General features: G+C 34.6%; 1 protein-coding gene across 7 annotated transcripts; it reads left to right on the top strand.

Moving 5' to 3' along the window:
• Positions 1–8,798: 8,798 nt before the first annotated feature.
• LOC126792009 (uncharacterized) lies at positions 8,799–11,040 on the top strand. 7 transcript variants are annotated; one of them, XR_007671914.1, is made up of 4 exons: positions 8,799–9,237; positions 9,466–9,499; positions 9,859–9,904; positions 10,553–11,040. XR_007671914.1 is itself a non-coding variant. In XM_050518519.1 (3 exons), the coding sequence occupies exons 1-3, from the start codon at positions 8,982–8,984 to the stop codon at positions 9,871–9,873; spliced, it is 312 nt and encodes a 103-aa protein (XP_050374476.1). In that variant the 5' UTR covers positions 8,799–8,981; the 3' UTR covers positions 9,874–10,408. The 7 variants fall into 7 exon arrangements, 1 of the variants encoding a protein (XP_050374476.1); XR_007671912.1 differs by having other exon boundaries at positions 9,838–9,904; positions 10,459–11,040; XR_007671913.1 differs by lacking the exon at positions 8,799–9,237 and having other exon boundaries at positions 9,251–9,499; positions 10,553–10,629; positions 10,760–11,040.
• Positions 11,041–11,913: the final 873 nt, after the last annotated feature.

Genomic DNA, 11,913 nt, shown 5'->3' with positions numbered 1-11,913 from the left:
AGTTGGATAATGAAAGTGTTACAAGGTCATAAGATTCGGTGTTATAATGCATTTAGAAAAGATAAGAAAGTACTTTATCGTCTACGTAGTGACTTGGAGGTAGAACTTAGGGTCTTGAGTTTAAATAGAACTAGTCATATTGAAGTAATGGGTATGACAATATATATTCTAGCACAAGGATGTGGAAATAGGTCGGCACAATAACGATTTCAACACTCCAGTGTAATCGTTAGTAGGTATTTTGGAGAAGCATTAAACATGTTGTGTTCACTTGGTGATAAAATGATCAAGCCGTTGGATCCGGAATTCAAGGAGGTCACGCCGAATATATTGAGGGATAAGAGATATGTGCAACATTTTAAGGTACTTCAAATAATTTACAAGTATATGCATTGATCTATTATTTTTACTTTATTTATATGTATGAATTTTGACTAATAATAACATTATTGTAAGGATTGTATTGGTGCTATTAATGCATACACATTCTCACTTTTATAGCTCCTAAAGATCAAATACCATTTATTAGTAAAAAAGGAATACCAACACAAAATGTTATGGCAGTGTGTGATTTTGATATGAAATTTACATTTATATATGCCAGTTAGAAATGGTCCGCTCATTATTTCAATCGGTTCTTCACAATCCCAATATGAAGTTTCCTAAACCTCTATAAGGTGATATATTTAATTCCTTTTTAAGTCCCTTCACTACTTTATCATGAACTTTTATCAAATTTAGTGTTTTATTATTTGATAGGTAAATATTATGTTGTTGATGCGTGATACCCATAAATGAACAACATTTTCAAGAATATTGTGATCGAGCACCAACAAATGAAAAAGAATTATTTAACCAAGTTCACTCTTCTCTTCAAGGCGTCAAGAGCCACATTTGGAGTTTGGAAAAATAAATGACATATATAAGAAACATGGAAGGATTTTCATTTGAGAAACAAGTGAAGGTTGTCATTGCAACGATGACTCTTCATGATTATATGTTGAGACATGCTACTCGTGATTTGCATTTTGTCCAAGTTGAAGAAGGTTCAAGAAGCATATCAAGGTCGCATCTAGAGATTGATAATAATATGGAAGGAGAATGTCATGGTCCTGTTCAACAATAAATAGAAACGGTAAGAAGAAAAATTACTGAAAGTTTATAGAATACGCGTGGTACTAAGTATTCTTAGATGTGTCAAAATATTCTTTGTGGGTACCTTATGCAAGTAATGAAGATGTATTTTGTTAGTGATGTTGTTACAATTAATGTCATGTGTCAAATGGTCTTTTATTTCTAGTTTATGCTAATTAAAATATGGTTTGTAATTGATGTTAGGATTGTGAACGGTTTATGTGTTAAGATATGTTTTATTGCTACTTGATGGCAATGTAAACTGTACTTTGTTATTAATATTGGTTACATTTAATTTTTGTGTGAAGATGTACGATTCATGAGAATATTGATGGTACTCAAATACTTACTACAAGTCACACAAAAATTGTCCAATTCTTGATTTATAGATTCTAAGTATTAATGTAAATTCTAAATATAAGAAAAATTTAACTAATCTGAAAACTAATTTTAAAATAATTTATAGTATAAGAAGTCAATTTATTGGATTCATGTCCAAATTGGTCAATCTCTATATTTACCAAACACTTTAAAACTGTTTTTAGCACTCACATCACTTATTATAAGTCAATCCAATTCAGTTTACCAAACATTCAACTAATTTACTTATCAGTAATTTATTCTCATAAATAAGTATAAGTCAACTTTTCTTATAAGTTACAGGTGAGCCAAACTCAGCCTTAATGAGATCATCATACATCCTAAAAAAAGCATTATAATCATTAGACAAGTAATCAAATGAAATATATGAACTCATAAGTCATAACTTGATTACTTCCAAAAACCAAATTAACTCGGTCATTGGGAGTACTGGCATCAATATTTGTAATCAATAATCTCTCATGAAGATATGAACAAGCAAACTATAACAACAAATTAAGTAACCTTCAAATGTTCATCCCTGCAATCTTAATCAATAAACCCAAATACCCAGTTTTAATGATCTCTCACTCTCTAACCTACCCACCAAAATTTAGATTCCATAATTCATAGTTTGATTTACACTTTAGGGATAGTGCTATACCAGTAACCGAGAGTTATGGAAAAGTGTTATTCTATAATCCATAGTAGGAGTTTTTAATAACTTAAATTTTCAATTCTCATTCTTGTAATTTCTCGTAAATTATTAGAATAGTGATTTTTATAAACTCTTGTTCTAAACCTTCAATTTAGTCATTGGTTGAGGTCGAATCAATTTCGAGAATCAAATGTTTGAAGAATGAGTAAGTTTTCAAAAGCTCAAGAGTTGACTTTTGACTCTGTGCTTATCTAAACTTCCTTGACCAAAGTCGTAGAGCTAGTTAATACAAGTTCGTAGACACGCGGCACACGTAATTCGTACGTCAAACATTAAAATTACGAATCAAAAACCTTGTAGGGTATTTTTGGGAAGTGGTAATTAGAAGGTTTAAGGGTGAAAAACCAAAAAGGGAAAGTCAAAATTACCAAAATCAGATCGCACATGTCTCTCTGACAGGCCAGCTCCCAGATTTCCTTTTGAAATCCAAAATGGACTTGTGTAGCCAAAATTAGAGAGCAGTTATGTTAAAAATTTGGTATAACCTCCCCTAAAATTTATGTACCCCAAACCTGTAAATTACATAATACACTTCTAAAACAACACAATTTAAACCCTTGCCCCAACTACATGACCATATTTCCTCCATTAAAACCCCACTCCAACATCCATCAATGAATACAACAAATATATCAAGTATTTCTTCTCCAATTATTCAATGTAACATCAATATATCTATAACTCAACTAAGCAACATACAAGCGTGCTTGATGACTGAGTGGATATGCCCTTGACGTGAGTATTGCACCGACCTCAACAACGCTAACCTGGGCAAAACAGAAAACCAAAGAGCCCTGAGAAAAACATAGAAAAACGTGAGATAACTCAATAAGAGGACAAAGATAATTTAGTTGTAAAACTGCTTCTCATAAATCTTAATTTCTTAAAATCACATTGGTACGATTAAGAGTTGAGGTATTACATTGGTAGGTACACCAGAGTTGAGAGACTGTTGGTGAAAAAAACTCCCCAAAATATCCCTCGCGTATCCCAATAGTGACGAACGTTCCGTTCCTCGGTAACTAGTCCCTAGTCTAAATGGTCCATTGGTGGGACAATAGCTTCCATATGCACTCTTTATTTCTCTAAGTTCCAATAGTCATCCAAATTAAATAAATTAACTCCACTTCAATTTCATTCTACCCTAAATTCCCATTACAGTAGCTTCTCCATGTCCTATGCAGCTTCTAACCCCGAAATGTACATTTTGTCCCTCTACTATGTGATCATTCTCTCTTTTATGATGCTTACTACTACAGCTCATATCTTAACCCACTCTCAATCAAAAGTAGATATGCTGCTCCTCCCTCATTAGAACACAACATTCCAACTCCAACACTCTCCTAGCTTCCTTAAACTCAAAAACCACCATCAGAAAACGTTTTCTGGTACTCTAGCCGCCGCTCACGGTGGGGCAGCGATGGCGGTGCTGGCCTCAAATGAAGGTTGGGAAGATGGGTCTCGATCGACATAAGGCGCTGGCTTCATTTTTGATGGTGGCCAGGGCAGACACTGGCCAAAGATTGGAGATCGCAGTAGACCAAGCTTGGAGCTCCAGTGGTGTTATAGACTCGGCCTCCCAACTTTGGTGGCTATCTAGTTGATACCCTCCTTCGTCTCTAGAGTCGAGCAGTAACAACGCTATGGCGATAAATCGCCAGGAGGAGAGAATCCATGGCTAGTGACGACGGAGGTGATAGGACTTGTTGGTCTTCAAGTGATGTGTTCATTATTTGACATATGTAGATGCTCTAACTCTTGGGCTTGTGCATGTTCTTAAGTACGTTATTGTGTCTTTAACATTATTTAGTGTTTGTGTAGTCATGGAATGAAAAAGAGCAAAAACAAAGCATTTGTGAGAATCTGTTAATTCTGAACAGTCAAATTTGCCGAATTACTGGGAGCAGTCAAGATACAATTAGTGAATGAGTCTTGTACCGTTGGAAAGATATGGATGTTAGCTTTCCAGAACATTTTATGGTTCGTGATTTGGAGCTTCGTAGAGGAAGTTATGGTATTTTAATCACTGGAAGGTCAGCGGCGAGAAGAGTTACGAAATTATATAATAATGGGCTGATTGAAGATGGAGTTGGGTTATTAAGTTGAACTTTTAAGTCCAAGTGGTGCAGCCAACTCATTGGTAATTATTTAACAAAAAGAGGAGAGAAACGTTTTCCCTTCTCTTCCGTTCATCTCCTCTGCAGCCATCAAACAATACAACTGCTGCCTCTATTCTCTTCTCAAAAACAGCCACAACAATCAGTCTTTCACTTTAAGTTTGATCAGTTAGAGAGAGTGGGGAAATTAGGTGGGTTTCCAACTCAAACAATTGATGAGGAATTGAAGACAAGAGTTACAAGAAGCTGAAACTGACGAAAATTGAAGAGGAAAACTGAAACTTTCATTGTGAATGCATGAGCAGAAGTTTAATTGCAATTACTCCACTTCTTTACTCCATGTGTGCATCACTTCTTCTATATAATCAGAGTTTTGGGAGGCAAAGAAGGAGGAGAAACAGACGGGAAGAAGAAAGAAAAGCTTCAAGGATTCTGGGTTCTTATATTATGCTCATCTTTCAATTTCTTCATATTTGATTCATGAATTTGAATTCCATTTAGTCATGATTACCTAAACTCTTTTGTAGTTAGGGCTTTACTTGAAGCCCCATACATTATTTTAAAAAGAGTTATTTGTCATCTTTTCTTAATGCATTGTGGAAATGAAGCTCAAATTTCACATATGAAGTGGTTATGACACTTGTTGATGAGATTAATGATGAAATTATATAATTGTTGATTTACTCATAGCTTACCGAGTTTGTGTTTACAATCTCAGTGCACCAATCAATGGTGTAAGGGATATACCTGGATGTGGGGATTAGCAAGTTTGATGAGCTTCTTATTGGAGGACCGCCAAGTAGTTTCCCATTTCGTTTTGGTGAGGATTTCAGTGAATTTTACATTATCCATATTATGTTACTATTTTGTAAACATTGGTGATGTATTATTCATGTTGACCGAGTTGCTTGTTGAACTCAATTTTGTTACACTATTAATGTACAATGATTTCAATGTATTTTGAGGTTATTTTAGAGTTTTCACAACTTTGAAATTTATTTTTATTATTCAAATTTTCGGGTTGTGACAGATTTACAAGCTAGGACAGACTAATATTAACCTATAGGGATCGCCTTGCAACACTGGCATCTACATCTAATAGCATAAATTGATGGTTAGATTACATTAAGTATACAATTTAATTAATAAAATTCAACCAATCATGATGATAGTTTGGGATTACCGCACGGACACGTGATATTGTTCACGTATCGCGTGTTAGACACGCGTACGATACAGACATGTGTAAAGTACGCTCAAATACGCGTGGATACGCGTCATTCACATGGATACAAATGGGATACGTTTGTGTCCACAATGAACATGCAGTTTTGGTGGACACACAATTAAAAAAAAACAAACTCAGTCGCGTACCTCGTTCTCTCTAATCAGTACTCTACAATTGCTGACTTTTCAACTACTCTTGTAACACCCCGACCTGAAAATAGATTCCCTGTAATTTTAAGGATTTGGACTTCGCTATTTAAATTCTTGTTATCGTTACAAATTAACCTCTCATGATAAAAAATTATTTCATTAAGTGATAATTAGTTTCTTAGCATAGATAAGTGGAGAACGACGATGCGAGAATATAGGCTCAAACGGGCTAATTAAATGGACTTATAATGAGAAAGTTACAAGTATTGACATGGTGGGGGCATTTGGGTCATTTTTCTTGTGACTAACTTTAATTAGATCATAATTATCATATCGTCTTTCTCCTCCCCTCATTTTTCTCGTGAGAAACGTGAGGAGAGAGGGGACATGTTTTCCATACCCCCACCACATTTTTCTGTCACCGACGCTGATTTCGGCGGTGTCCGGTGACAAAACTTATATCATTCTCTTCCTTGTCTCTTGGGCATTCTATTTATATATATTTCAACATTTATCATAAAAGGATGTGCAACGAATCGAAGGAAAGAAGATTGAGATGGTTTCCTTGCGTATTTTACAAATTCCAGCAAAACGGCCAAGAATTCGCATGTGCATTTTAAGATTTGGGAAGTTGGAATTCCGGCCACCATGAGCCACCGCAGCTCCGCCGCCTCCGGTGACCTTCTTCTGTCAATCTTAGTCTTTTTATGCTCTATTTTGCTATCTAAGTTATGTTGGCATAAGCATAAGTAAGTTGTTGGAATTTGGATTTGGAAATTAGGATTGGTGTTATAGTAAGAGGCTAAGGAAATTGGAGGAAAGTCATTAGTGGGAAGTGAGATTAAATGGAAAAGTTGTTAAAGGTGAGTGTTGGGGTCAAGGACTAAAAAATCGAAATTATCGTCGATATTTCAGCGATAATTTCGTTTTTTCGGGGTAGAGATATATTCTTCACATACCATAGTAATTTCGGTCGATATTTTGGAAATTTCCACGATATATCGCGATATTATCGATATTTTGGATATATCCGTGATATAATCACTCATTCCGCCACGTGTCGCCACCAGAAATTAAAACTCAAATATGCATTTGAGGGGAATCGAACCATGGTCATTCCTTTGCAAACAAAGATGTGTAGCCAACTCTACCAAGTAAAGTTATTGTTCTATACGGCTATTTTTAATATATATTTTATTCTATGTTTCAAATAAAATTCAAATAAAACCTAACTTGTTGTTGAGGGGAATCGAACCATGTTCATCTCATTAGAAAATGAATCACTTAACCAACTCTACTAAGTCAATTTGTGTTATATTTTGACACTTTATAATATATATTGTATGTATAATAAATTTGATAAACAACGAAAATTGGTTATATATCCAATCCCAACTAACTTTATCACATTATTTACCTACAATTATTTACTTACAATTCAATTTTTAACTACTTTTCGAATTAAAACTTTAAAACACTATAATTACATTATGATGTTAGTCCTTGGTTGCACTGTTGCACCACTATTCAACTCTATTATATTTCAAACTCTAAATATATTAGCATCAAATTCCAAATATATTAGTGAGTGAGGCTTTGTTGATATTTTCTTTTCTTCCTTGTTGGTAAGTATATTAATATTATTAAGTTCTAATTTTTTTTAGTCAATTATAGTAATAATGATTTTTTTACGTTCATGTCAAATATAATCCTACATCGTATAGGAAATTAACAAATTACCAATGGAAACTACCAGTAACAAAATCCACAGTCAATCACCAATGACCTATATGGTTGGCATATAAGTGAATACATGCAAAACTATAAAGGGGAGGTATCATTTAATGACTATTTTTCACAATATATTCAGGGCTCTACTCAAGGAGATAATGAAGACGGTGAAAATTTTGTACCTCATAGATCCTCTATGTGGTTCTAAATCACTCATGTAATTTCATATTTAATATATCATATGTATATAAGGCGTGATGACCTAGCCTCCCTTTAGGTTCCCAGCCATTAAAAAAATAATTAAAATAAATTTTTAATAATTCTCGACGATTGTTTTACCTTAAATTACTATAACTCATTATAAACTAATAGCTATATAATAATTTCTTATGAAATATAGTAGATAATTGATCAGCTCGAGCGGGTCGCCGCGTGCCGGCCGGGGGACGGAGAACGAATTTCGAGATTGGGCACAGTATAAAATTGTTCCGAAAGACCATAATGAAAGCGCAATTTTTGTTTTTCTTAGATCATTGTATCGAGTAGTTAGATCATAGTCTCTTACACATCGAGGTACCCACTCCATTATAACTCTCAACAGCTTTCCCTCCATTTTAAACATTTCTCAAAATTTCATTCAAAATTTCCATGTTTTTATTTAAATTTCCATCAATTTACTCAATTATTTTTGAAAATCGATATTTCCAATTTTCGGACTCTCGATATTTCCGTTCTCGTCGATATTTTAGTCCTTGGTTGGGGTTATAGAGTATCTTGTTGGTGGAAGTATTTTGAGATTTTGGAGGATTTCACTACTACAAATATATCATTTAATGACACTAATTTTATGGCATTTGGTCTAAAACGTCATAAAAGGATCTTTCAATGACGTTTTTTTATGAAACGTCATTGATTTTAATTTGGGTTTAGTTTTACGACAATTTGAGAAACGTCATTGTTGTTCTCAATCTTGCTATGAAGTTTTCTCAATGTCATGAATATAATGATAGTTTCTTGTTGTCATGATAAATATTTTTATGACTATTTTTAAAACGTCATCATAAAAATATATTACAACATTTTCTAACCGCCAAAAAAAAACCCTTTCATGACATTTGTTTAATGTCATAAATAAGTGCAGTGGGCTATGACATTCCCTTTCGTCATTAAATTGTTTTGGCCCAAAATATAAACACCCGCTGATATTTTTTCAGTTTGGCGCCTAAGCCAATTCTCAGCCCCTAATTTGCACATTTACTATTATTTTTCTTAATTCTCGCAAAAGCAAGATAATAGCGAGAGAGGGTGTTTTAATTTTCAAATACCCGTCTAATGGATCTATCACTTTCTCTCTAATTTTCTTTCCCCCAAATTTGAGAACGTAATAGCACACCACCACCACAAATCGATTTAGCTCTCTTCTCCGATCAGCAACCCCCAAAACTCGAAGGCTTGAGGCAGCTCCTTTGGCCTTCGCCACTAACCAGAAGCACCTCATTCTGGCAACCTTCCCGCCACACCACTATCGTCGCTCAATCACGAAGATGGAGGAGACTATGAGAGAACGAGGCAGCACCGATGGAGCATCAAGCCCTACACCCTTCGTTCTCCGACTTCTAGCCGTTATTTGGTCTTCTCACTACCAAGATCGAAGTCAGAGTTTCTTACTTATCAAAACCCCTAACCTCGCCTTCGAACTCAGCCAGCGCCGTCAATGTTGCCCGCCGCAGCTTCACTTACCGCTCTGCCGTACAAGGGAAATCACTGTTGAGGGACTACGTATTACGTAATAGTTGTTGGGTAATTTCAAGATTTCGTTTTCCATTAGTTTGGGTATTCAACTTTGTTTTGTTTGATTCTTTTTCTTAGTACCTTTAAAGAAAGTTCCTCTCGTTGTATAACAAATTACTTCCCTTACAGAAATATAGAGAGAGATTCCATTCTTTCTCCCCTCAACTCCTCTTCATCTGCTTTTTAACACTAATTGGAGCTTTGCTTTTGCTCTCTTATGGGTTCTTCTCTCTGCAGCTTCTCAGCTCAGAAACCGCAAGCAAAACAAAGAGTACGTTTTCTCTATGCTCTGTAAATTATCGGCTTCTATTTTTTAATTATGTGCACAAGTTTTGTGGGGTTTGTAAAGTTAAAATCTTTATGTGGTAGTTGAATTCTTTGGTGAATTTGAGGTATATGGTCGATTTGTTGTGCTTGTGTTTGTGTGTGGTTTTTGTAGTGTTGGTGAATTGTGTTTGATTGGTGCTAATTGAGTCTTGGGAGGTGTTTGGAGTGGAATTGTGTTCTGTTTTATACTGTTGTAGAGTTCTCCTCTGGTTTGGGTTGCTTGGAATGAGTTTGAACCTTTGTGTTGAAAATTTTCTGGTTTTTCTTTTATTCTTATTGCAGTTGTTGCTGCCCTTGAATCAGATTGCTGTCAATTGAAATGCAAGGTGAAAAGGGAAAAGGAACTGAGGTGATACAATACTCTCTCTTTCCCTATGTCTCCATGTTTAGAAGTTGGTATTTGTCTTATGGTAATCTGATATATGTAGTCCTTTACCTTGACGAGAACTATTATGATTATGAAATTACCATATTATGTTGTTTAATGGAGCAGTGCTATTAGTTGTGGTGTATGCTGAAAATGATAGCTAATTCTATGATTTAGTAAATACTCCATTTTGGCTCCTGCATATTCTTTTTCTTATGGGAGGGTGCTTACTGAATGTACGTGTTATGATTTTGGTTTTTATTTGAGATCTCGTTCTTTAAGAAACATATGCTTGATACATGTTTCTTCCAAAGATAGTTATACAACAATATTTTTGGTGTCCTTACTGAAGAGTTCAATCCTAGTCATGTTGAACTCCTAAGGATTTAGTATATTTTCTATCTGCTGTTTTTTGTATGCACATCATTACATCCTTGTCATGCATTATAAGGGACTAGCTAGCATAAATGTCTTATGCATAGGCTTGTAGATATGCTTAGAGGACGTACAAGTATCAAACTTTTATTTTGTTACAGTGGTGTTTAAGCCTAATCGGTCATCTATACAAGGACTGGATAAATCAGACTGAAACTGACTCTCTTGTCTCCTCTCCTCTCCTCTACGGCATAGGGGTGCCACAGCCCACATCAACCATCTCCCTCTCGCCGTCTCTCCTCCGAGTCCTCTCCCACCCTCTGGGTGGTTCAGTAAGTCTGTAAACCCTCCGTCGTACAATTTTTTATATGGTATATCATTACGTGCACTCATGAGGTTTGCTAAATTTGGTGATTTATACTTGCACTCAATTGTACATGTTTTATTTACTTTCTTACATAGCTTTGTTGATGTCATCAAGACAATATTGCAAGTGCATGGAACAACATTGAGGATTTGAGGTATTGAGTCATTATTATTGTCTGTTTTCTTTAATAACCTCTACTCTTATATATATGGTTGTGGAGTTTTTCAAGAAATCTTGCAATGGAATGAGCATTGACACAGTGGAAGAAGTTGCTAACTTGATGGTGGATAAAAAATGTGCATATTTTAATTTTATTTCTTTTTGATGTAATAGAACTACATTATGAAATAGATGAGATAATTTTAGTGATATTGTGTCTCCATTGTAATTGTAAATGAAAGATAATTGATTTCTGAATTAAATTCAGGAATCAAATGTGTATTTTTTTAAAAATATGAAAAGAATGGATGACGTTTAGAAAACGTCATGAACACTTTTCAAAGGCAGTTCATAAACGTCATAGAAATATTTTCTATAACAATGACAAAACGCCATGGTAAACTCATTTTATGGCGTTTTGTAAGTGTCATTAAAAGGTTTTTATGACGTTTTTCTACAGTCATCGAAGAGTAGCCCTACGATGGCACCCGTATAGATGTCGTTTGAGATGGCGTTTGAAAAACGTCATGAAATCCTTTTCATGACGTTTTCCAAACGTCATAGAAACATTTTATGTAGTAGTGTTTAGAGGATATAAACTTGGGTGACCTTATGTCAAAAGGTTATATGATTGCTTAGGATGCATTCATGGCTGAATATTTAGAATTGAGGTTGAATATTTTGTGTGGTATTATTTGGCTAGGTGAATCCGGTTTGGCTAGTTTCCTATGATGATTCCGAGTTGAGACACACATAGTTACTCAATGTCAGTTGGACTTTGTTTTGAAAGAAAATGCATGCAATCACTTAATTGTTTTTAATTTTCTCTATTTCATTAGTTGATTTCTCAAGGCTTTATTATGATTTTTGATTTAGCAAATTTCTATCTATATGCAACCTTGCAATTTATGTTTTGAAGTAAGACTATTATCCTTGGATAAAGAAAGAAGTTTTATGATACTTATTTGAGTTTATTGTCCAAAATGCTCTTTAAGAAATTTTATTATGTTCTCTCATTTATTAATTATTCATGTCTTTATGAGATTCTAGAATGCCTTAAAGTAAATCGTTTGTTTCGGGAAAGCAAAAG

Source organism: Argentina anserina, chromosome 1 (assembly GCF_933775445.1).
Source record: "Argentina anserina chromosome 1, drPotAnse1.1, whole genome shotgun sequence".
Lineage (NCBI taxonomy): Eukaryota > Viridiplantae > Streptophyta > Magnoliopsida > Rosales > Rosaceae > Argentina > Argentina anserina.
Note: the sequence above shows the minus strand (reverse complement) of the source record. Positions and strands in the feature narration are given on the sequence as shown.